The sequence below is a fragment of the Schistocerca cancellata genome, chromosome 3 (genome assembly GCF_023864275.1).
Source record: "Schistocerca cancellata isolate TAMUIC-IGC-003103 chromosome 3, iqSchCanc2.1, whole genome shotgun sequence".
Lineage (NCBI taxonomy): Eukaryota > Metazoa > Arthropoda > Insecta > Orthoptera > Acrididae > Schistocerca > Schistocerca cancellata.
This window is the reverse complement of record NC_064628.1, coordinates 895,417,725-895,443,513: the sequence shown is the minus strand read 5'-3', so window position 1 is coordinate 895,443,513 and position 25,789 is coordinate 895,417,725. Positions and strand designations below refer to the sequence as shown.

The 25,789-nt window shown below is 37.6% G+C and overlaps 1 protein-coding gene across 5 annotated transcripts in view; it reads left to right on the top strand.

Annotated features, from left to right (window-relative positions):
* LOC126175966 (zinc finger CCCH domain-containing protein 18) overlaps positions 1-25,789 on the top strand; it is a 122,272-nt gene that overhangs the window by 88,774 nt on the left and 7,709 nt on the right. For all 5 annotated transcript variants that reach the window (XM_049923059.1, XM_049923062.1, XM_049923060.1 and 2 more), the window contains exons 11-13: positions 252-343; positions 17,587-17,710; positions 24,014-24,096. In XM_049923059.1, coding sequence (XP_049779016.1) covers positions 252-343; positions 17,587-17,710; positions 24,014-24,096 — 299 coding nt within the window. The remainder of the gene's footprint in view (positions 1-251; positions 344-17,586; positions 17,711-24,013; positions 24,097-25,789) is intronic.

The window sequence follows — 25,789 nt, the reverse complement described above, 5'->3', positions numbered from 1 at the left end:
TGTGAGGTGACAGTTGAATAGTGCTCTTGCATTTAGTGTGACAGGAGCTAAATTCTCTGTGCCATCATCCACATTTAAGTTCTTGTAGTTTCCTGAAAAGGACACAGCTGATTTCCTTCTGTTTTCCTTTTGTTACTTTGACCGTAAAATAAGTGTAGCTGTAATAGGTGTATGCATGAATGTATTTTATTCCGTAATGATTTGGATTCTATTGATAATGTTGTATGTTGTTACATTTCATTTCTTTGTAGTCGTGCGGCCTCAGAAGCGTGTGGTAATAGATGAGAGAGAAAGACTTGCCCTTACACAGTCTTTGAAGGTTAAAGCAATGGATGCATTAAAGGTAAGAACTTCACTAGCTTGCCATTATTAAGTCTCTGTATGAGAAATAAAGTGGAATCATTAGATTTACTTTTCTGAGCACACATTATTCATTTCATCTTTTATATAACGTGTATCTAGTGCAAAATTATACACTGTAATTAATTAAAAAGGGAAATATGCACAGATTATCTTTATGCACCTGTAATATTTGCAGTGAGTCATAATGTAACCTCATAGTGAATAACTATGGCATTAGTAATTCAGTAGGTAGTAAGCAAATGAGACAAGAAAAAAAAGTAATCATTGTTTGGTAGAGACCAAATTACAGGAGCCACAGCTCTTTAAAAAAAAACTGCTATTACTGGGGTTGAGAGAGCTGTTGTATTTACATGGCATTGAAATGAGTATAGACAAGAGTTAATGATGAATAGTTCACACAACTTTGTCAAAGAGTGAAACATTGCTTGATCAAGGCAACCAACAGGTGCAATAGAGCGGAATAATTACAACAGAGGCCAACCAAGTACCAGACGACAACACACCATTCATTTGTGCAATGGGTTTATTCCTACAGATAACCAGTGTTTCGTCTGTTTCTGGTACTAATTTGTCATCAAAATCACCTTAGTGCTATTTTGCTATAAACTAGCATATTCACCCATGAGTGTAGAATACAGGAGACGTGTTATTGAAAGAAAAGCATTAACCTGTCACTTCATTATACAGTTTATTAACACTTACTGTACTGGGCCATAACAAATGAACCTATACCAAAAGGTTTGGGTGTTTTTATCATATGTCTGTAACTTTTAGGATCATTCATATATAGTATTAACAATAACATTATTGAAAATCTACATTCATTAAACAAGATATGATAACCTCATTTTTGAAAAAGGAGAAAATTGTCAGAAGTTAATTTTCCAGAAACCAGCCTGATTCTTTTGCAGGAAATAATTTAATAATGAAGCACAGTGACCCACCAGGTTAGCCGAGAGCGCTAATGCGCCCTTTCCTGGACTCGGGTAGGTGCGCTGGCCCCAGATCAAATCCGCCCAGCAGATTAATGATGTGGGCCGGTGTGCCGGTCAGTCTGGGTGGTTTTTAGGTGGTTTTCCACATTCCCCTAGATGAATACTGGGCTGGTCCCCACGTTCTGGTCCCCCATGACTTGCAGACATTTGAAACACGTTTGCACTCTGTCATGATTTACACTAGACGCAGAAAGCTGCGGTACACTGATACTGTCCCGGGGGTACGGCATGGCAGCAGGAAGGACATCCCCCCCCCCCCCCCCCCCTTCAAATTAACCTTGCCAAATCCGTTGTAACAACGATGATCCTGCGAAACCTGTGGGAGAAAGGCGTAAGCAAAAGAAGAAGAATTTAGACAAACACTGTGCTTCATTATTAATGTAGTATATAATCTCTTTTTGTGATATTTTAGGATATAATTTTCTGTTTGCATGATATATTTTAAAACACACAAATTTGCAAAGTGAAGCAAGCAGGGAAATTTTCAACTGTGATGCTTGTAAGCTCATTTGTCACAATCTGTGGGAAGTCTGTGATATCATGATGTAGCTTTCCTTTGAGTCGCCTTTTTATTCGCGGACACAAGAAAAAGACGTAAGGCAAGATGTCAGGCGAATATGGCGAATGTGGGATGGCAATAACACAACGTCTGGGCAGATACGCAGTAACAGATAAAGCAGTATGGGGTCTTGCATTGTCGCATAGTAAGAACCAATCCTGAGAATGCCACAAATCACGGCGGTGATGTCGAATTGCTTGTTGCAAACATTTCAAGATTTCGATGTAAAGAGTTTGGTTCATTACTTGACCTGGACGAACATACTTATGGTGAACTAATCCTTTCAGAGAATGTGATCAACATTGTCTTTGTTCGTTAGAATTTTTTGAGGCTGGTGATCTAGGACTCTGCCATTCAGCACTTTGACTCTTCATGTGAGAGTCATACTGGTAGTACCAACTTTCAGAAACATTGGATCAGTAGTTCAGCAGAAATTCTTTGCCTCTCGTCTTTCTGTTCGTCTGTTAGTGTGTGAGGGGTGAGTTTTGCATTAAGTTTATGTTTCCCTAAATATTTGCTTAAAATCTTGTGACACATCATATTTCAAAATAAGTTCTTCTGATAATGTACGTACAGATACATGATGATCTTCTTGCAATAACTGCCTTACGTGCTCCATGTTTGAGCTGGCATATGCTGTAGATGGGTGACCAGCCATGTGATTGTCTTGCACTGAATCTCTGCCTTCACAGAACTATTTTTGCCACTCGAAAACATGACATCTTGAAAGAGCCTTGCCTGAAAATGCTTGCTGAATCGCTGTCCACATTTCACTTGGGATTTTTCCGAGCTTAACACAGAAATTAATGTTCACTCTTTGCTCACAACCAGCATCCCTTGTGTCACCATAACTAATGTGCCAAGAACCCTAACAATGTGTTGATAAGCACTGCCCTGCTACACATAGAGTTTTTGTGGAAACATAGCCAAGGTTGTTTCAAGGACGCAACATACCAGGTAACATAAAAACAACATTTGTTCCATTTAAGTATTGCACACTAGAAATAAAAATGAAAAATAAAAAAAACTGTCCTGGAACTTTTATGACAAATGGAGTATGTTAATATCAGGTATACAGCCAGTGATCATTCAACCTTCCTTAGTGTTAATATGGTGCCAAGTTCTCATTCTTGCTCTTGGTCTTCCACACTCTTCAGTCACCATATCTGGAGGAATAATGCCACTGGTCACCTCTGAATTGTTTAGGAATGTGCTTTCCTGCTCTGATTTTATCACAAAAGTTGTATTTGCAAATGTAGTCTCTTCTGAATTACAAACTGAAAATTCATGCAATAAAAATACTGGGTATTTAGTTAATCAGCGTTCAGTACCTAAACTCTCCAACTTTATTATTATTATTATTATTATTATTATTATTATTTTTAACACAGTGCATGTGCACCTCAGAGTCATCCATGACATCATTTTCTGACAAATCAACATCAGTTTCTCCAGAACCCCAATGTAATTTGTGATCTATTTCGGCATCAGTCAGACCACACCTTGTCAAATTGAGGCAACTGTATTGGAACAGTAAAAACTTGCTGCTGCAAAGACCAATGAAAAGAAAGAAATATTTGAGGAGATGAGGAAGTGGCTCTGGTTATTTGCTTCTGTACCAGGTCGGGAGGGTAGTTACAGGATGTGAAAGCTGTTTTCAGGTTGCTGGTGTAATGGTTCAAGGATTCCGGACTGGAGCAGATTCGTTCGCCATGAAGACATAGGCTGTAGGGAAGGGATCGTTTGATGTGGAATGGGTGGCAGCTGTCATAATGGAGGTACTGTTGCTTGTTGGTGGGTTTGATGTGGACGGACGTGTGAAGCTGGCCATTGGACAGGTGGAGGTCAACGTCAAGAAAAGTGGCATGGGATTTAGAGTAGGACCAGGTGAATCTGATGGAACCAAAGGAGTTGAGGTTGGAGAGGAAATTCTGGAGTTCTTCTTCACTGTGAGTCCAGATCCTGAAAATGTCATCAATAAATCTGTACCAAACTTTGGGTTGGCAGACCTGGGTAACCAAGAAGGCTTCCTCTAAGCGACCCATGAATAGGTTGGCGTACGAGGGGGCCATCCTGGTACCCATGGCTGTTCCCTTTAGTTGTTGGTATGTCTGGCCTTCGAAAGTGAAGAAGTTGTGGGTCAGGATGAAGCTGGCTAAGGTAATGAGGAAAGAGGTTTTAGGTAGGGTGGCAGGTGATCGGCGTGAAAGGACGTGCTCCATCGCAGCGAGGCCCTGGACATGCGGAATATTTGTGTATAAGGAAGTGGCATCAATGGTTACAAGGATGGTTTCTGGGTGTAACAGACTGGGTAGGGATTCCAGGCGTTCGAGAAAGTGGTTGGTGCCTTTGATGAAGGATGGGAGACTGCATGTAATGGGTTGAAGGTATAATATATATATATGGTTATAATAGAAGGAAACATTCCACGAAGGAAAAATATACCTAAAAACAAAGATGATGTGACTTACCAAATGAAAGTGCTGGCAGGTCGACAGACACACAAACGAACACAAACATACACACAAAATTCAAGCTTTCGCAACAAACTGTTGCCTCATCGGGAAAGAGGGAAAGACGAAAGGATGTGGGTTTTAAGAGAGAGGGTTAAGGAGTCATTCCAGTCCCGGGAGCGGAAAGACTTACCTTAGGGGGAAAAAAGGACGGGTATACACTCGCACATACACACATATCCATCCACACATATACAGACACAAGCAGAAATATGTCTGCTTGTGTCTGTATATGTGTGGATGGATATGTGTGTGTGTGTGTGTGTGTGTGTGTGTGTGTGTATATATTTAAAAAGAAAGATGATGAGACTTACCAAACAAAAGCGCTGGCAGGTCGATAGACACACAAACAAACACAAACATACACACAAAACTCTAGCTTTCGCAACCAACGGTTGCCTCGTCAGGAAAGAGGGAAGGAGAAGGGAAGACAAAAGGATATGGGTTTTAAGGGAGAGGGTAAGGAGTCATTCCAATCCCGGGAGCGGAAAGACTTACCTTAGGGGGAAAAAAGGACAGGTAAGTCTTTCCGCTCCCGGGATTGGAATGACTCCTTACCCTCTCCCTTAAAACCCATATCCTTTTGTCTTCCCTTCTCCTTCCCTCTTTCCTGACGAGGCAACCGTTGGTTGCGAAAGCTAGAGTTTTGTGTGTATGTTTGTGTTTGTTTGTGTGTCTATCGACCTGCCAGCGCTTTTGTTTGGTAAGTCTCATCATCTTTCTTTTTAAATATATTTTCCCCACGTGGAATGTTTCCCTCTAATATATATATATATATCATCTTTGTTTTTATATATATAACAAAGATTCTGTAACTTACCAAACGAAAGCGTTGGTACGTTGATAGAAACAATAACAAACACACACACACACAAATTTCAAGCTTTCGCAACCATGGTTGCTTCATCAGGAAAGAGGGAAGGAGTGGGAAAGATGAAAGGATGTGGGTTTTAAGGGAGAAGGTAAGGAGTCATTCCGATCCTGGGAGCAGAAAGGCTTACTTTAGGGGGAAAAAGGGACGGGTACACGCGCACGCGCGCGCGCGCGCGCACACACACATCCATCCATCCGCACATATACAGACACAAGCAGACATTGATATAGATCTCTGGCAGAGGAACACACAAAAGGGTCATCATGGCAAGAGAAGACTGTTTTGAATGTTGGAAACAGTGGCAGTGGCCAAAATGAGAGGCAGAAGGTGGACAAAGATAGAAAAATGGAAGGAAAGCAGGGGGGAAAGTTCGGAAAAGTCAGAAAAATTCACACAAAAATTGTGAGAGTAGTAGGCAATGCAGCGTAGCACTATGTTCCGCAATGTTCACTACTCAGAAACAATTATGCCTGCACCAGCAGGATGCAATGAGTAGGCGAGAACTTCTTGCCACAAGAGTGGTCTATATGATTAAAAAATGATTCGATAAGATAAAGAAAACCAGTAGGGAAAGTCATGAAAGAAGGCAAAATTTTTAAAAACTAGCCAGGCAGAAAGAGGAAGTCACAGGAGATAATGTAAGTTACTTTGCTTGACAAATAAAGTAATGCAGGAGACAGCAGTAAAAGTCGATCAGAGCAGTTTGGCGAAAAATAAACACACAAGAATGTGAAAGAATTCTGTATGAACAGGGTAAGTGGAGGGTAGGAAAGACAATAGCTGTCAAATTGGAAAATAAATCGGCGAAAGACGATTGTGAGAAGACCATGCAGTTTAGTGAACTGTAGGCAAATTCGTAAATAACAGTGGATTTCTTATATGCAAATTGGCAAATAACAATGGCCCCATCTACGTGCACAAAAACCGGTACTAGAAAAGATGTAGGGACAAAGTGTTGATTAATGTGGGTAATACAGATAAATAAATGGTCAGACTACTAGCACAAAAGGTAGAAAAAAGACAGTAGTCGAACAAGACTGACAATCTGGCAGTTTCCGGGGACTGTAGGAAGCCGTGTGGTGCTGGTGTGCAAGTCCCACACGTCCACTTCATCATTGGACTTACTTGGAGGTGCTTTGCCAATCTTCTTTTCAGGATAGCCGGCTGCGTCGATCTCCCCAACATCTTCTCCGAAGATTTGATGCTGTTTGAAGGAATTTTCTCTACTCTTAAAATGATTCCGTACACTCCAGATACTTTTAAATCAATCCCACTATATTTTCACTTCCACAAACAGAACATCACACAACAGTTTTCACATAAATGAATCATATTTCATAAGCCCAATGACTCGTGGTCCGTCAGAAACTGTTAAGTACTTTTACAATAAATACAGTTCCATAAATCTCTCAAAGTTCTCACAAGTCCACTATCAGCATCTCTAGAGATTCCGTAAGTAAGTGTCTTTTTCTTTTCTTCTAACGTAACTCAGCTGTTCACAGTAATGACTGATGTAGCACCGTCACACAGTAAGGCGCGCTTGCTCCTTGTGCTGGGCATGTAGCTTCTGTGGTACGTACGACAATCCCTTGCCCGCATTGATCAACTGTCCACATTGTAGCATTCTCTTGATACACGTCCACCCTGCACACACAGAAAACTGGCATGAGGTAGACACTCGCCCGTCTCTTCCTCTTGTATGTAAAATACTGGGTCTTCGAGACGGTGGAAAGCCGAGGTTTTCTAGAATTTGCGTCGAAATTCGTGAGGCACTACAACAAGAGGGTTACATAAGAAGGATGATGGCCACATGGGCTAATATAACAATGGAAATGACCAGTTATTTACAATATAATGTAAATTTCAAAATTTTAAACATGGCTGAAGCAGCAACTGCTGAAAATCTTCACAGTAAATGATAACAGCCAAATAGTTGCAGGATAAAGATTTGTTGAAATCCTTGATCACGGTTTCGGTATATCTAAATATACCTTCATCAGAATCAAAAAACACCAAAATCATATCCTGCAGTGGAGATACATAACACAATCGTGCCAAAGGTGTCGTCGGTAGTTAAAATTAAAATTTCACCTCCATTTGTACAGCATAATTATGAAGAGACCTTCTCTTTGTAATTATGTTGTACAAATGGAGGTGATATTTTAATTTTAACTGCTGATGACACCCTTGGCACAATTGTTTTATGTATCTCCACTGCAGGATGATTTTAGTGTTTTTTGCTTCTGATGAAGGTATATTTAGATATACCAAAACCGTAGTCAAGGATTTCAATAAATCTTTGTCCTGCAACTGTTTGGCTGTTATCATTTACCGTGAATAATGTAAATGGATAGATAAAAAAATCTACTCACCAAGCAGCAGCAGGGGAACACACAAATGCTATTTTAGGGGTTTTGTGAAATATCCTCAAATTTTGACAGTTGGGAGTATCTTTAGTGATTTGCATGGAGTATGCACTGATGAACCAAAACATTGATTGAATTTCGCAGGTGGCATTGCAGGCACATGACACAATACAGAAAGCATATATGCAGAACATAGTTGAATTGGGAATCATTCTAGTGTGACAAGAAGGGCTGCAAATAGAAAAATACTCTGACCTAAGGGGCTTTGACAATGGACAAATTTTGATGGCCCAACATCTGGTAACAAGCATCTCAGGTAAGATGCTTGTCTGCCTTTAGAGAGCTATTGTTTTAGTCTATCAAAAATTGTCGAAGGATGGTGAAACTGCTAGTAGTAGGCAACACCTCATCACAGAACTTGGTGTGCCCACTGTGAAGCAGAATAGGCATTGATATGGCACAGGCATAATTGTTTCTGAGTAGTGAACATTGTAGAACATAGTGCTATGCAGCAGATAACCCTTACATGTTCCCATGTTAAAACAATGACATCATCATTTATGATTACAGTGGGCACGGAATTATTAAGCTTGGACTGTAGGGCAATGGTAATGGACCATCTGGTCAGATTAATCACATTTTTTGTTACACAAAGTATATGTACATGACTGAGTACACTGTCTTCCAAGTGAACGGCTAGTCAGAACATGCACTTCGCAGGCCAGTCGGAGCAATATAATGCTTATGAGGATGTTTGTGTCATCCCTAATGGCGATGGTATCTTCCATCAGGATAATTGCCCATATCACGAAAGCAAAACTGTGCTTCAGTGGTTTAACCTTCCATTAACGCACATCAACTTCCATGACATTACTAGTCACAATGTATCTCCTGGATGCATGTAACAATTTTTCCGTTGGAGTAAATGTAAAAAAAAGAATACCATTCTCGTTATTGGTGCATATTTGACATACACAGAACTGATCATCAGCCTCATTACATTTTAAAATTAACATCAATAGTTAACATAATGTGATGCAGAAATGTGGTAAATAGTTATACCAATAGATTTGAGTTACTTATAAATTTAAGTAAATTATTGAATTAATCAGTATGAATCTCGGCGTCTCGATTGCTCCATAAGATAGACAATCATCACAAACTATTTTTGCCTGTTTTTGTAAACAAAGGTGCTTACTGCATTTTTCACGTGCATACTTGCTGAGGCAAGGGCTTTTTTTCCTTTTTTCTTTTTCTTGACTAGCATCTTTTTCTTTTCCTGTTCCCTGCTTCCAAAGAAAATTCAAAGTTTTCTTGCCACAGTATTTTGGGTTTGTATTTTACCAGTATTGACTGTATATCAACTGGTAGTTTTGTAATGAGTGCTCATCTTTTGAACTGATCTTCCAGTAGAGTCGGGGTCAAAGCTTTGAGCTACTCAAGCCTATCTCAATATTTATTCTTGTTTCCTAAGAATATTACTCTGGAGCTTATGCCTACAACATATAGTGTTACGGGAAAAAAATAACCATTGGTCATCTCCTTGTTGATGTAGCTACATTGTAGGTTGCACAGAGTTTGTCAACTACATCAGCTCGAGATTTGATGTCGTGATAGTGAAGTGTAATTTCTGGTTTCTTCTCTAATCTTTCTGATGTCACACTTGATAATACATGCATACCCCAAAGGAGGACCGCAGTTTTCCCTTTTTTTTGGGACATGTGAAACATGTTTTTTGGCTTTGGTGTAGCCAAAATCACTGTCATATTGCTGTCTACCCTTTGGGAATAAGAAATGTGAGTGTACTTCCTTCTTGTTTTTTCTAACTGTGCCTGCAAAAGACAAACTTCTTTTCTGCAGTTCTCTCACTGATTCCAAACTAGTGAACCAATTATTCACCATAATGTTCCTATAAGTCCCATATATTGCCTCCGCAAATCTCAGAACTACTAATTTGACGGGGATAGTTCTGAAACGGACCTTGTGGTTGTAGTTCACAATATATCTCCATGTTGTAAGTATAATGCAGCTTAGAATCACACAGACAAAAGATATTTGCGCCATATTTAGATGGTATGAACTGATGGAGCCCACACCAGCCTCGAAATGCTGTTCATCAATAGTGATGTTTTAACCGAGGGAGTAACTTGTTTCGCAGTTACTCACAAACAAGGTAAACATTTCTGTCATGGTAGCTAGTTTGCCTGTTTTGCGCTTGCCTTGAGGTGTCATAGTTTAAACAAATGCATCTCATTAGAAATCGGAAAGGTTTTTCTACTATATCTGTGTGTACACAATCAGTCCAACTTTCAAAATTCCCTTTGAAATCAGTTATGCTGCAGTTGGTATTTTTCACAATTACATGTAGCACATCATCATTGATGAAAAGGCCCCAGCAGTCAAATCCAGTTACAATAAAACCCCAAATTAAGGAACCCACTTTTAACCCTTAACTGCCCGAATTTTTCAAAATTGGATATTTAAATTTATTTTAAATTTTTTGACTTCTTGTGCATCTAAGTAGTGCATATAAGCTATTATTTGACTCTTCTCGGTCTTAGATTGTCTGTAAAATAGCGTGTCCATATGGACACGCTGGGCACTCAGATGCATATTTGAAATATTTTCTGTGATATTGAAATACATTTGAAGATATGTTTTATTAATCAGATTTTAATACAAGTAAGGCAAAATTTGAACAAAATAATTCTTACAAACCAATTTATAACACCATACACAATATAATTCACAATCATTTGCTTTACTGTCTTTCTTGGTACACTTCAAAGCATTCTAGACACAGTCCTACATCACATTTCCCACATTTTGAGTGAACAGCTGATGATTTCTGTTTGCAGTACAAACCTACACATCTTCTCTTCTTCTGAGTTTTCTATTCCATCATATCTGATATCACTTGGAACACGCGATTTGTATCCACACATAGGACTGATAGACGGCCTGCCTGATCCTTTTATGGGATTCATATATCTTTTTAGGTAAACTTGTACAATTTCTCTTCTGAATTCAGGTTGAGTATTTCTAGCTCCCGTTCCTTTCTTCAGCTGTCACGCATTATGTACAGATATGTCAATCAGCCAAGAAAGTAAAGCCCAGTACCACTTCTTGTTTTGAATGTTTATTCTGCACATGGCAATGTTTTCACCCATCCTATCCACTCCTCCCATGTGTTTATTATAGGCTGTGATAATTTGAGGACGTTGTACATGAACTGTCTTCTTCTCCTTTGCGGAATATCTTTTTACAAATGGTACACGTTCAACTCCTTCACAGGTAGAAGCTATAGCAACCATTGAATTGTCCACCCATTTTGTGACTATAACACCATCATCCTTGCAAAGTGAGGATTCAAAATACCCCCTTTTTAACTAGCGCTTTCTTTGAGGAAATTGGGCATGATTTGGGAACTCTGTTTTCTCTGATAGTGCCTGTTGCTCCATAGCCCTTTTCTCTCAGGTATGACAGAACAGAAAAACCTGTAAATAGGTTGTCAAAGAAAAAGGGGAATGGCAGTCTCTTTACATCCAGTGTCAAATCATCTATCGTCTGAACGAGTGGGGCAGTAGCCTTACCAAACTGTGCTTCATATACTGTATTTGGATTGGGTGGTTTTCCTTGATAAAAGGAAAAATTTACCAGATATCCAGAAGTAGTGCATAAACACCATGCTTTATATCCAAATCGTATCAGTTTCCCCCTGATAAATTGCTTGCAAGAGTGTTTCCCAAAATATTTTATCATTGATTCATCGTAAGATAGATGTTGCTGAGGAACAAACTGCTTATTACTTTGTCTCTTACTATTTCAATAAAGGGTCTAATTCTCCACATATTGTCCTTTTCATCAAATTTGTTATTGTCTTTACAGTGCAGAATCTAATAATTTGTTCAAAACGATTTCTCCTCATGGCATTGCATACAAAATTGGAATCCCAGTATAACCTCTTATTAGGGAGAGAGAGATGTTGTTGTTGTTGTTGTGGTCTTCAGTTCTGAGACTGGTTTGATGCAGCTCTCCATGCTACTCTATCCTGTGCAAGCTTCTTCATCTCCCAGTACCTACTGCAACCTACATCCTTCTGAATCTGCTTAATGTATTCATCTCTTGGCCTCCCCCTACGATTTTTACCCTCCGCGCTGCCCTCCAATACTAAATTGGTGATCCCTTGATGCCTCAGAACATCTCCTACCAACCGATCCCTTCTTCTGGTCAAGTTGTGCCACAAACTTCTCTTCTCCCCAATCCTATTCAATACTTCCTCATTAGTTATGTGATCTACCCATCTAATCTTCAGCATTCTTCTGTAGCACCACATTTTGAAAGCTTCTATTCTCTTCTTGTCCAAACTATTTACCGTCCATGTTTCACTTCCATACATGGCTACACTCCATACAAATACTTTCAGAAAAGACTTCTTGACACTTAAATCTATACTCAATGTTAACAAATTTCTCTTCTTCAGAAATGCTTCCTTGCCATTGCCAGTCACAACTCCTTTACTACTTTAAGTGTCTCATTTCCTAATCTAATACCCTCAACATCACCCGACTTAATTCGACTACATTCCATTATCCTCGTTTTGTTTTTGTTGATGTTCATCTTATATCCTCCCTTCAAGACACCATCCATTCCGTTCAACTGCTCTTCCAAGTCCTTTGCTGTCTCTGACAGAATTACAGTGTCATCGGCAAACCTCAAAAGAGAGAGAGATAACTACTTAGAATGAGGATCCCCAGAAAACACCTCATTTCTTCACAAGTTATATTAGGATTTGGAAAGTTCTTGAAAAGTGCGTTGTTGTTTGACTCATCAACTCGGAATTGTATCAGAGCATCATCAAAGAATAATTCGAAATTTTCCACTGCAGACTTATCAACATATGTCTCAAAGCATGGATCAGGAAAAGACTTCAAATTTGAAATTAGTGCACCATGAACCCAGGTTTTTTGCATATTTCTGTTCCTGTAATCTATATTTCTGAAATCTGTTTCTGTGTGTGTGTCTGTTAATCGTATTTCAGATTCATCCCGGAGTTGTCTAGGATTGAGATTATCTGCTATTCCTCCTTCGTCGTCATCACCCGAATCCTCATCTGTGAGGACTGCTAGATCAGGGGCGTGATGTAAATTCCATCAGCCTGAGGAGCATTTGAATCCTCCAACAGGATGTCTAAAACATCCTGCACAGTCAAACCAGGATCTAAAGATTCTGCCAGACCTCTGTTATGATATGAAAAGAGAAAAAGAAACATAATCATTTTTGACCCTGCAACTGCCCAGCGTGTCCATATGGACACGGCTGAAATAATCACTTCATAAACAGAAAGTGAATCGACGGATAACAACTTTTCTCAAATGAAAATCTCTGTAAACATATTTAGATATACTGCAAACAGTTTCACATGCCAGAATGAAGAAGTTCTTTACGGAACATTACTTACTTTACATCAACATGCTCCATTGCGGACGTCAAAGCAAAATACAGGCTTTCACAATCACAGTGTAAATGGTAACAATGAAGTGTTAACACAATGTGCATAAAATTCAAACCCTCCCTGCAAACAATATGTGATTGCCAACGCTAAAAATAATTGTAAGCCAACAATGAAGGAAAAACAAAACTAGTCAACAATTGTGTCCATATGGACACGCTGGGAAGTTAAGGGTTAACAAATATTTCCATCGGTCCCAGTGGAACTCACATAAGAACAATTTATTTCTCTTCTCTTATAATGAAACTGACTTTAAGAAAAAGTTGTTTTAAGGAGTAAACATGAAGCATTTTGCAAATTAAAATCCAGTTTTTATGTAATTCCTAATGTTTTCAAATAAGTTTCTAATATATTTCCATTTCACACAGATCATATTTTTGTTATGTGATGCAGTAAATAGTAATCGATTCAGGTGGTCTACATGTACCTTGAGTACAATCAAAAACTCGATTTCCCTTGTAGCGATACCGGCAGATGCGTTGAATGAATCAGAAATCGATTTCTGTGAGACCTGGGTGGGGTTACATTCTCTGTCGCAGTCACTGAGGCTTCAAACCAGGAAAAGTGTAATTGTTTATTTACTGAAATGTCAAAGTTATCAATTTTTCTTTTGTAAAGTTCTGGCCCGCAAATGTAGAAAGCTTATAATTCAGTAAAAGCTGACAATCATCCACGATGTTGATTGCGATCTTGACATTAAATTTTTCCAGCATGGTAAAGAAGTATGATTTTGTGCCGTCCACATGTGTGGCTTATTTAAAATTAAGGAATTAAGGAAGCTTTCTTAAATGCCAGAGCTAATGATTCCTGTGGCTCCAAAAAGGAACAACCCCTCTAAAGTGGTTTCAAGGACTGAGAAGTGAAAGCTTTCTCATAAACCAAAAAATACTGCAAGAGAAAGGTCGTGAAATTACTCTGACCTTTTTTTTTTTTTAAGTGCATGGAAAGGCTGGTTAAATTGTTTTGAAAAATATCATAATCTGTCTTTTCAGTGTACAAGTCGAGAAAGTGAGGATGTGGTCATAGAAAGTCTAAACTATTCGGAGAACATTAGATAACCACGACTGATAATGGTTATCAGCCCAGATAATTCCCAGGTGTTTCCAAAACATAAAAATGCTTTTTTGTACTTCGGAGTACAACAACAGCCCCTGAAGACCCCAGTTATCTTTACGACTTATTCAGGAGTTTAGATGCCAAGAAGTGGCAGCAGGAAATGAAATTGTACATCTTATTGACCTGTTCCCTGTGCATCCCAAGAAAACACCATTCCTGAGGAATTTAAATGTTGTATTCGTTTCTCGAACTGCACAAATCATCTGCAGCCTCTGGACCCGGGAATAAAACACACTGTAAAAGCCAAATACAGAGTACGAGCAGTGTAGAAGTCTTATTTCATTTTTTGAGAGAAAGAAAGGAAGTGATGAGACTCAGTGTTGTACAGGCTATGCATATGTTTTTTGCTGCCTGCATGCAACATTCCAGGACATTGTTTGTTGTGATGATGACATCCTGACTTCCATACCAGAGATTGATAGCTATGCAAGGAATTAATAAGGGTAGGAATTTCTTTTTCCTCTTTTGATTTAGATAAATCAATTCTAACTTAACTCTAATATGCTGGAAGGACAAAAGAAACAAGACTAACTGATAAGAAAAGGATGTTACTCATTATGTAATTAAATGGCACTTATATCACATAAACTTGCTTGAATTATGAATGTGGATCACTCCTTCCATTATGCTGGCAAAACCCCAATTTAAGAAAAAAAACATTTGAGTCCACAGAGATTCGTTAAATACGGGTTTTACTGTATATTCCATGCATTCCCCACACCTTCCATTTCCTCACTTTCCTGCACTTCATTATTTCCTCTCTTCATAAACTTCATAATCTGTATCTGATTCTGAAGATCTTTCTTCAGCTGTGTCTTGAGATTTAATATTGTTTATACAAAGTGATTATGGGTGGGTACCTTGTCATCTAAAAAGAAGGTGATGTGCCTCTTTCAAATCCTTAGTTTTCTCTAAACCTTTACTGATTTTCAAAGCTAGGGTTTGTTGTAACAACGAGATGTATGCTCATTTACCATATGGTAACAGTGCTTCCAGCTTGAACATGCTGTAAACAGTGCTATTGTTGCATTCGATTGTGGTGAAAATTTTGGTATAATGTATCTGAAGACATAATAGGATACATGTGCTGATGCCCGCGTCGTTTGTGATCTCAGCATTATCAAGAAAAGGCTGAAACTTCTGTGGAACAATAACAAAGGTACGATGCAAGGTGTCCTGGGGTGGCAAGCACTTTCCTCAGTTGATTGCAGTAATGATGAACAGTCCATGAATCCCACAGATATATATGTAACTACAAAAGGGTTGAGGAGCATGATAGTGCACTCACTTTGGTGCCTTTGGCACCAAATTTGCCTGATCTGACTCCAGTGAACTCACCTGGGACACTATTGGTTGCTAGCTCCACACTCACAAAAAAACAGACCGTAATTTGCAGGAATTACATGGTCTATGTATAGACACCTGGTGCCACATACCTCTGGAAATATCCAAACACTTTTCAAATCTATGCTATCCAGAACTGCTGCTCCGTTGCATTCCAAAGGTGGGCCATTACAGTGTTAAAAGGTGGTTAGGCAATGTATGATCATTAGTTACAACTAAAATAAATTTATAACAACAGTTTTTCTTCCGTAAACATAATGGCAGTGGATGCTGTGTTATATGCTGTGACAGCTTTTTGACATTTTCATACCTGCCAACTCACCCGATTTAGGAGGGAGATTTTTTCTGGCCATTGATCAGAAGTCCTTTGCTGATTAGTCATTTTTAATTGATATATGTCTTGAAGTTTACAGAAATTGTGAAGCCGCACATGAGCTGTATATAGATTGTTATTTTTACTCATTCCTCTGCATTTTTGTAGAATGTATACTCGTATTGCTCAGTGTTGTGCTCTGTTCGGAGTTGTACGTGTGTTTTGTCATTGTGCTTAAGTGAAGTCACTTATTATTCAGCATTTTTATAATCAGTGTCAATCATTAAGAGTGAATGATTAAAATCAGAAAACATCCCAACCTAGTAGCAATTACCTGCACTATGTGATAGAAAAGGGTTATGGAATCAAGATTTTGTATAATAATAATGAAAATCCGTGTATGGAAAAATATGCAAAATAGTACCAGTAGCAGACTCGTGCCTGGCCCACAGAAACACACTATAGAAAACAGTTAACACAAGTTAAAGAAGTTGAAAATTAGAAGATTAAAACTTATGGTTGAAGTGTTACAATGAAAATAAATGGTAGGTTAATTGTATTCTATTATGTGTTTCTGTGCACCACGAACCATTCTTCTATAGATAAATTGTTGCCTTTCTGTTCTTCTGTGAATCAATATTTTGGTTAGTTCTAGTGTTTTCATTTGCATTTTCACAGCCTTTATATAGCATTTCGATGTCATTGGGAAAGATATCAATTGTCTTGAGATTATACTGAAAATAGATTTCAGTCATATCCAAGCTGAAAGCTTTCATGTGACACGTTCGTTACAAGAGTTACTCTCAGCAGTTTAAAGCGTTTTGTTATGTTGTGCTGCTTATTTGTATATACTATTGCAAATCAGTATGTCTGTATACACTATTGCAGATTTCTTTGTATTCACATTTCTATCATTTCTCTAATTTTATGTCTTGTTTTCTCATTTAGTTAAACATATATGTAATAAAGTGTTCCAGGACTTTTTTTGGGGGGGGGGGGGGGGGGCGGGGGAGTAAAATGTCCATTTTATTAATTCGTAGAATTTGGGGGAAACACAGTTTTATTTCCTGTATTCTGCATGAAAGCCCGCATATTTATTCATATTGCTTATCTGATACAGATAAGTTTCTCAACTTTCATTTTAATTTGGGTGATTTGTTGACTCAGAAGAATCTGATCTGACTGAAATGTGTTATCACAAATATGAATGAATGCTAATTGTGCAGCCAGTGGATGATTGTTATAGTGACAGGTTAGCTTTTATGTTAACAGCATAATCTTGAGCATTTTTTAGACATTTTCCATTATTCTATGTTTATATAGTTAATCTATAAAGTTTTACATATTTGTGTGTTGCAAATGCCATACTTGCTGATAATGTGATGAATTTGCTGCAGTTTGTCACAGTTATAATAATAATAATATTAAAAATAATACTTATTATTATTATTTTAAGGAAAAGTGATCTTTTTGAGGATAGAGTCCTGTTTGTTATGTGACTACAAGTCTGGAGATAGACACAGAACAGGTTAAAGCAGATGATAATACCCCAAATGAAAAGTAGATTGTTTCGCATGAATGTATTTAGAAAAGTTTTTTTTATAAATACATGATTGTCATGGATGTTTCAGCTCTCTGGTCAAAAGCAGCAGATCAAATTAACCTTGAAAACACCTGGGTCAAACCCTGCAGCACCTGCAAAACGGACTGTTACTGGTCTTCCAGAGCTCCCAGAACTAAACTTGGTTCGAAGAGGTAAGCCAGCATTGTTGTAACAGAAGTATTATTGCTTGATATAAATTTTAATTACGTTTTCATTTTAGTATCTGTTTTTCCTTAACTCCACACTGTTGTGGATTGCAAATAGCCTGAAATGGTGGTTGGTTAGATTACAGTGCAGTCTATAATTTTTCTAAGTGTCTAGTAAATAACTCCACTTTTACGTTTCTTTATTCAGTGCAGTGAGTTACATCTTCCTCAAGCAGCATTATTTCATGATTTTTTTTAAAAAAATTATTGTTTGTTTAGGTAGGGGATTAGAGAGCTACAATATCTTGGCTATATAGTTTTCTTGCCTACAAACAGAATCATATGGTGGTCTTTTTCAGCATATTGCAATACGTGGAGGCAGTCTGCATGCCTGTTTTGTTATGTGTGCTTCAAATGTGGATCTTGCTTTCTTATTAAGACACGTGGCATCTATTTGTTCTTTAAATCAGTTCTGAAAATATCTACTTCTTAGGCAAAGTTTGGCCAACATAATGCTATAGTACTACGATAAATGGAAAATAGTTGTAAAACAACCATAATTGTTTTTGGAGAAGATAGCAAAAAATCGATAAGAAAACTCTTTAAAACAACAATGTGTAATATAGTGTTGGACAAGTGGCCAAAATATGAAAGAACAGCTAGTTGAAAGACGAAAAATGTCTCCATTTTTTTGCCTTACAGTGTTGTTGATTCTGCTGATATAGCTCAAAGATCTCACTTGATAATGTACTACCAATTTGTGGGCGAGAAGAAAATAATGGAAGAACTATTGTTTTCTAAAAACGTGGAAGCACCATCAAAACGTCTGATGTATCTTCTGCCATTAATGAATTTTTGGTTAAAAGTGTTTTGTTTTGAGACAGCATTATGGAAATTCATACTGACTGAGCACCAGTCATATTAGGTTCGTATTCTGGGTTCGTAAATATTGCATAAGAAAACAAAAATCCAGTTTTATTGGCTGTCACTGTATGTTCCACAGACAAGCCCAGCTTCTAAAACTTGTCCTAAGAAACTTAAAATTGCACTGAAAGTGGCTGTCAGTGTGGCTATTCAAGTGAAGTCAAGTGCTGTGCTATGATACTTACTTTTGTCGGAGTCCTATATGATGATCCCAATGCTGAACACCAATATTTAATGTCTCATACACAAGACACTGGTTTTTGGAGGACAGTATATATAGTAGGCTGTGTGAATTGAAAGCAGAGGTAGAACTGTTTCTTTTGAGTCAAGGGAAAGCTGAACTTCATAATTCATTCTCTGATAACAACTTTATATATTTCCTAGCATACCATGCAGATTGCTTTGAAACCCTGAATAATCTGAATTTGAAACTACCAGGTAGAAACGCCATAATAATGGAAAAGACACAGCTACGGGAGTATTGCCTGGATGCTCCCGTTACTAACTTTTCATCATTTCCTCGATTCAGTAAACTTCTAGACAGACAACAGTACGATGTCAACGAATTGAGAGTTATCATCAGTGAATACATGGAACAGCTTCAAGAAGAGGTCAGACTTTATTTTCCACATTTGTCTTCAGAAGACTGGTTGGGCAAATCAGCAAGATCATCTTTCATAATTTATGTGCAGGCTCTTCCTCATGAAATACAAGAGGATGCAGTTAAATTGAAATGTGATGTAAGTGCTAAAGAACAGATCCACCAAATGGGGTTGGAAAAAATAGTTTCCTCCCCATTTACACACGTGTGGGAAAGGAAAAATGTTATCATGTTATCATCTACATAGCTGTGTTAAAGACTGGATTTTCAACACTAGACATCATGAAAACAAAACACTGCAGTTGCTTGAACATGAGATTGAGCTTAGACGTGCTTTAACTAGTTTGAAACCAAACATTCAGAAGCTGCTTAAAGAAAAACAATTTCAACCATCTCATTGATGTTTTGAATTTTCTTGTAACCTTCTGCACATAATATAATGTTAGATGTGAAAAGTGTTGTTAAAGTCAAACTGTATCATTAGGAATGCAAGTAAGACATAGACATGTCTGTTTCATCCACAAAGTCCTTTGAAAAACTGTAGATTTGTATTACTCTACATTTGATAACTCTCTTCAGCTAAACTTTGGATTGCAAATTATTGTCAAATAGAGTTTCTCAAAAGAAGCAAAAAATAATAATAAATAAAATAAACGAACAAACACAGGGGACCATAAGATATTCTGGGATTGCAAAGGGGGCACATGTTAGGAAAAGTTGTGAACCACTGTTCTAAAGAGTCATATCTACATAGCAGCGTGTTGTCATATACATACCTGTGTGTAAGACTGGATTATCAACACTAGCCATCATGAAAACAAAACACTGCAGTTGCCTAAACAAGGAGATTGAGGTTAGATATGCTTTAATTATTTTTAAGCCAAACCAAACAAAACAAACACTCTCACAGACTCTCGTATGTTCTGTGAGTATTCTTCAAGTCATTCCTTCAAGTCATTCTGACACAATTTAGGAGGCATGTAGTAAGTGAACAAAAAACATGATAGGACTCTGGAATCCTGTAGTACTCAGTGAGAAGTGGTGGCAGGCACATCAGGGTCTCATATCATCATTAAGCAGGCCTCCACCATCCAACTGAACAGTGCCCTACAGGCCTTGTACGTTTTTTCAACTTCTTGTACCTGTCTGTGCCGTGTGCTGATGTGTAATGTGAGCTGTCAGTCTGGATAATTTATCTCCATGTGTACTGTGGCAGTGTTGCTGAGCCTATGTTTTCTGTTGTACACCTCTCAAGTTATTAAACAGACAATGGGAAATCTAGGATGGAATAATGATAATATTATAAAAAGGATAGACTGCCACTCACCATATAGCGGAGATGCTGAGTCACAGGTAGTTACTGAAAAGGACTGTCAAACAAGTAAGCTTTCGGCCAAAAAGGACTTCATCAGAATTAGGCGAAACACACACACACACACACACACACACACACACACACACACACACACAGAGTCTCGGGCTGCCGAGGCCAGACTCAAGCCTCAGCAGACGGAGACTGTGGTCATGTGTGTGTGAGTGAGTTGTATTTGTATTGGCGTATGTGCATGTATGTTTTGTCTAATTCCAATGAAGGCCTTGGCCGAAAGCTTACTTGTTTGACAATGTTTGTGTTGTGCCTATCTGTGACTCAACATCTCCACTGTGTGCTGTGTAGCAGTCTGTCCTTTTCACAGTATTGTCACCAATTATTATAAAATTGGAGATATGGATAATTCATACAGCATGTTAATCAGTGGAATAGAATCTCCCAACATTCCAACAAAAAATGCGCAGAATTAAAATTCAGCTCACAGGATACAGAAAATGAATAAGGCTGTATTTTTGGATGGAAAGGGCATACTATTTCAAAGTTTGTTCACAGTAGACAGACGGTAAAATCCGGTATTTCAGCAAAATTGACAGTTATTTGGAACAAGTGTCATGTTGTTCTATAGTTTAATGATTTTAAATCATGACATTACTTGCCTCTTTCACTTGCATGCCTCAACCTTTCCCTTAACATTGTTGTTTGATGCAGCTCTCCATGCTACTCTATCCTGCGCAAGCTTCATCATCTGCAAGTAAGTATTGCACCCTACATCACTTTGAATCTGTTTAGTGTATTCATCTCTTGGTCTCCCTCTACGATTTTTACCCTCCATGCTGCTCTCGAGTACTAAATTGGTGATTGCTTGATGCCTGATGTCTGACCAACTGATCCTTTCTTCTGGTCAAGTTGTGCTGCCAATTCCTCTTCTCTCCAGTTCTGTTTAGTACCTCCTCATTAGTTATGTGATCTACTCTTCTAATCTTTAGCATTCTTCTGTAGCACCATATTTTGAAAGTTTCTGTTCTCTTCTTGTCTAAACTATTTATCATCCATGTTTCACATCTATACATTGCTACACTCCATACATATTCTTTTAGAAAAGACTTCTGACACTTCAATCTATACTTGATGTTAACAAATTTAATGTATTTAACATAAGATTTTTAATATAGAGAATAATTATTTGTTTGAAAACAAATTTACAGTGCTACTGACTGAAATTGACAATGAGAATACATTAGGAAGAAATAGGCGATAATCTCTTTTTGTGAAGGTTTAGAGATTAATTTGGTGAGTGCATAGAAAAAGTCTAAAATTTTCCTAAGTATACTAATATACCTTTCAGATACTTTCTCAGTGATCGGTTTGTTGTGAAATGGTCTCCCTATGTCACTCTTACAAACAACAACTGTTTAAGAGTAAGACATGCAATAGAATATAACAGTTGCAATTTATTTCAGTGCGTGTTTATATTAGTAAACTGCAGATGTTCAGTTGATTAAACATAAGAGCAGACTGACTGACTTTCTATGACTCTCCATCACTGCAACTGAACTTTAATCTCACTTATTTCGTAAAAATCCTCAAACTCTTACAACTTGTATTGAATTCCTCGTTTGAAGAGGAGATCCAAATAGCTCAATCTTTCTTGTTCAAATTCTTCAAAACTTTTCTTTCACCATCCTCATTTTCTCTGAACAAAGGAGCTGCTGGTTCAACAAATTCAGTTTTAATAGTGTTCTGTTTTTAGGGGTGCATCAACTCTGCCATCTGCCATCCCAGATCCAAGAAAAGAAATGTTACTTAAGTATATATGAATTCTTTTGTGGCACACATTAGTTTTGATATAAAATCTATTCTTTTGGCTCTTGTGATGTAATTGTGACATAAAATTTTTGCAAAAAGTGCCTATCAAGATCAAGTTGTGACATTACTCTTCGCAGCCTCTTGTTTCAAATGAGGACAAAGATTTTCATATCTCTGTGCTATGTACACTGAAGGAAGGTTCAAAGATAATTGCCACAGTCTTCTCTTTGACTGTCAGTATTCAATATTGAATGTTATAACTTTCCAACACCTGTGTTGTGGGTGCATTTAGAAGGCGGCGTGGAATAGTCAAGTATGAATTTCCATGTGAAATGCACAGTTTTGGTGATGATGATGTGAATGACAGCAAGAGTGAAGGTGGGTTTACTGGCTTTTGTAGGGAATCTATTTGATTTTGAAAGAAAAAATTGATTATTTTTCCTTTTATCTTTAAGTGACTAGTGTACATAGAGAAGTGACAAAAAAGTGTAATGTATTTTCAACATGTGACAAATTTTGTTCTCTTGAAATTACTTTTCTAAAAAGTATTTTCTTGTAGCTAGGTTGGACAACTTTAGTCTGACACTGTATACAAATGAAGGGAAAAAAAGACCTTGCTTCCACTCTCAATAGTTTATATTGTATTGCAATGCTTGTAGAGGTGTGCAATGTAATATAAAAGTGCTTGATGGTTTTCCCCTGGCACTCATTCTTTAATGTCATTTTTTGACTGTTCCACTTCTATTTCCACCTCACTTTTCTGTTTCTCTGGCATTGTGGTATGTACTGCTGTTTTAATTTCCTCTGGCATTTTGTCTGTTTTTATTACATTTTCTTTTTTATTATGTGTCTGTCTTTCTAATAACTGTCATTAATTGTTTCCATTTTGAAAGTTTTATATGCTGTAAAGTTTTCTTATCCTTTTGGACGTAAGTTTGATTAGTTTCCTTAGTATTTCCCTTAAAATCCTTGTAATCTGTTCAAAATTTGGAATTAGAATACTTCCATGCATTAGTTGGTGTTAGTGGGAACTTGCCCTTCAGCGTATCCTCTCTTCTCGCTATCCGCCAGGCCTCAATCTCCGCTAATTTCTAATTTCAATTTGCCGCCGCTCATACCTCACCTGTCTTTCAACATCATCTTTGCCTCTGTACTTCCGCCCCGACTGACATATCTGCCCAAACTCTTTGCCTTTAGAAATGTCTGCTTGTGTCTGTGTATATGCGGATGGATATGTGTGTGTGTGCGAGTGTATACCTGTCCTTTTGTACCCCTAAGGTAAGTCTTTCCGCTCCCGGGATTGGAATGACTCCTTACCCTCTCCCTTAAAACTCAAATCCTTTTGTCTTTCCCTCTCCTTCCCTCTTTCCTGACGAGGCAACCGTTGGTTGCGAAAGCTAGAATTTTGTGTGTATGTTTGTGTTTGTTTGTGTGTCTATCGACCTGCCAGCGCTTTTGTTTGGTAAGTCTCATCATCTTTCTTTATATATATATATATATAAAAACTGTGAAAAAGCTTAGTTGTATGAAGTTATTGTTTCCATAGTGGGGTACCAGTAGTATTGTGACATTGGACAGCTTTATTGAATGTATAGAGGATGTAGAAGAAAGAATTTGAACAGAATGTTGATGGAAGATATGTTTTCAGATCGAGCAGCGCCACCAATTATAGCAGGCCGGAAAAGACCAGCGGATACGCCATTGTCAGCAGAGTCAGTTTTAGCAGCCAAGGTTTGTAATCTTTGGCACAAGAAATTAGTTTTAAGACATGAGATTGAGGGGTTGAAATCTCTTTTTGTTCTACTCTAGCAAAGCAAAGAAGTCAGATTTATCACAGATACCTTATGCATTAGCTGTTTAAGTATAACATTCCCTGTTAGTTTTACATTTAAATTAATATTGTTTTTTGTAGTAATGTGTGATAGGCTTACTAAATGAATGTAAGTTATTCATTTCTACATCAGTTCACTATAGCAAAACCATGTGTAATAAAGAAAATTATTTAACAAGAAAGATCCATCAAACTTTAAAAATAAACAACTTCTGTCATTGACATTTGAGAGGATACTTAGCTACAAATGGGTTTCTTTAATAGTTGGTGGTCAGATCAGATAAGATTGTATCTTAATAAATAAAAGAAGTGATCAGCCTCCACCACTATAGTTTAATTTATTCAGTTCATAATTAATTTTTGTGGAATATTCTCCATCATCACAGTTGTGTAAATAATCATAAAACTATTGATATGAATATAATAGAGGGAAACATTCCACGTGGGAAAAATATATTCAAAAACAAAGATGCTGTAACTTACCAAACGAAAGCGTTGGTATGTTGGTAGAGACACTATCAACATACCAACCCTTTCGTTTGGTAAGTTACAGCATCTTTGTTTTTAAATATAATCATAAAACTATTTACACAAGGCTGAAGAAAAGTCAATCCTCAGGGAAATAACTATTTCTATACCTCTCAGCAAAATTCTCAGATGATTTGACCATCCAAACCCAAGCATGCCATACTTACGTACTGTACATGCTGTCTAATGCTGCGTGAATGACAGACCAGTTTCCTGGTAGCGAATGTTCAACTAGTCAAATATATGATGATGTGGCTTCATCTTTGGCTGCACATTTTACTGCAGGGAGTTGCTACAGTTATTTCTTTGACGATCAGTCTTAAGAGAGTAGCTTAACTATTTGCAGGACTGTATCGAATGGAAGATCATGTTCCAAAACTAGCTGTGATTTGAATAAATTAAACTACAGTGGCAGAGGGTGATTGTCCTTTTCTTATATTCTTGTTGCCATGGACCATCATGGTCCCACTTTTAACACTTTTAAAAGATAGACAAGTTTATAAGTAAGCTTAGTTTTTCATGACTCTCATTAATGAGAGGTCTTTACTGATCTCACAGTCTTTCTTGGATGCACATTTGACACCCTTATTCAGTGCTGTACCAGAAAAGGTGAGGGTGTGGAGTGACACATTTTATAGATAGATGCAGCAGTTATCCAGTTCTTGAAAGTTGTTGGCGATTGGGAAAAAGTTGATACATGACATTGCAGAAATACATATATAATCAATTGTCAAAACAAGAAAACTGATTTGAAGGCTATCGGAAATTACCAGTTAAAGGGATTTGTGTGTCAGAAGAGGAGGATATCAGTCTGTAAGATGAATGTATGTAAGAGAATACAACAGGAGGGAGGCCAAGAAAACAAGAATGTAAACAGATAAAAAGAAGCAAAAAAGCTGCAGAAGATGACTGAAAATAGAATGCAGATAGGACATGACGCAGAACAAAAAGAAAAAGAAGGAAAAAAGGAAATGTACTGGGAAGAGTAGTAAAAAAAGAAGATACAGTCACTTTTAACTAATATGAACTTGTCTTCTTGTTGACCTTGATCAGTTTTGTCAAGAT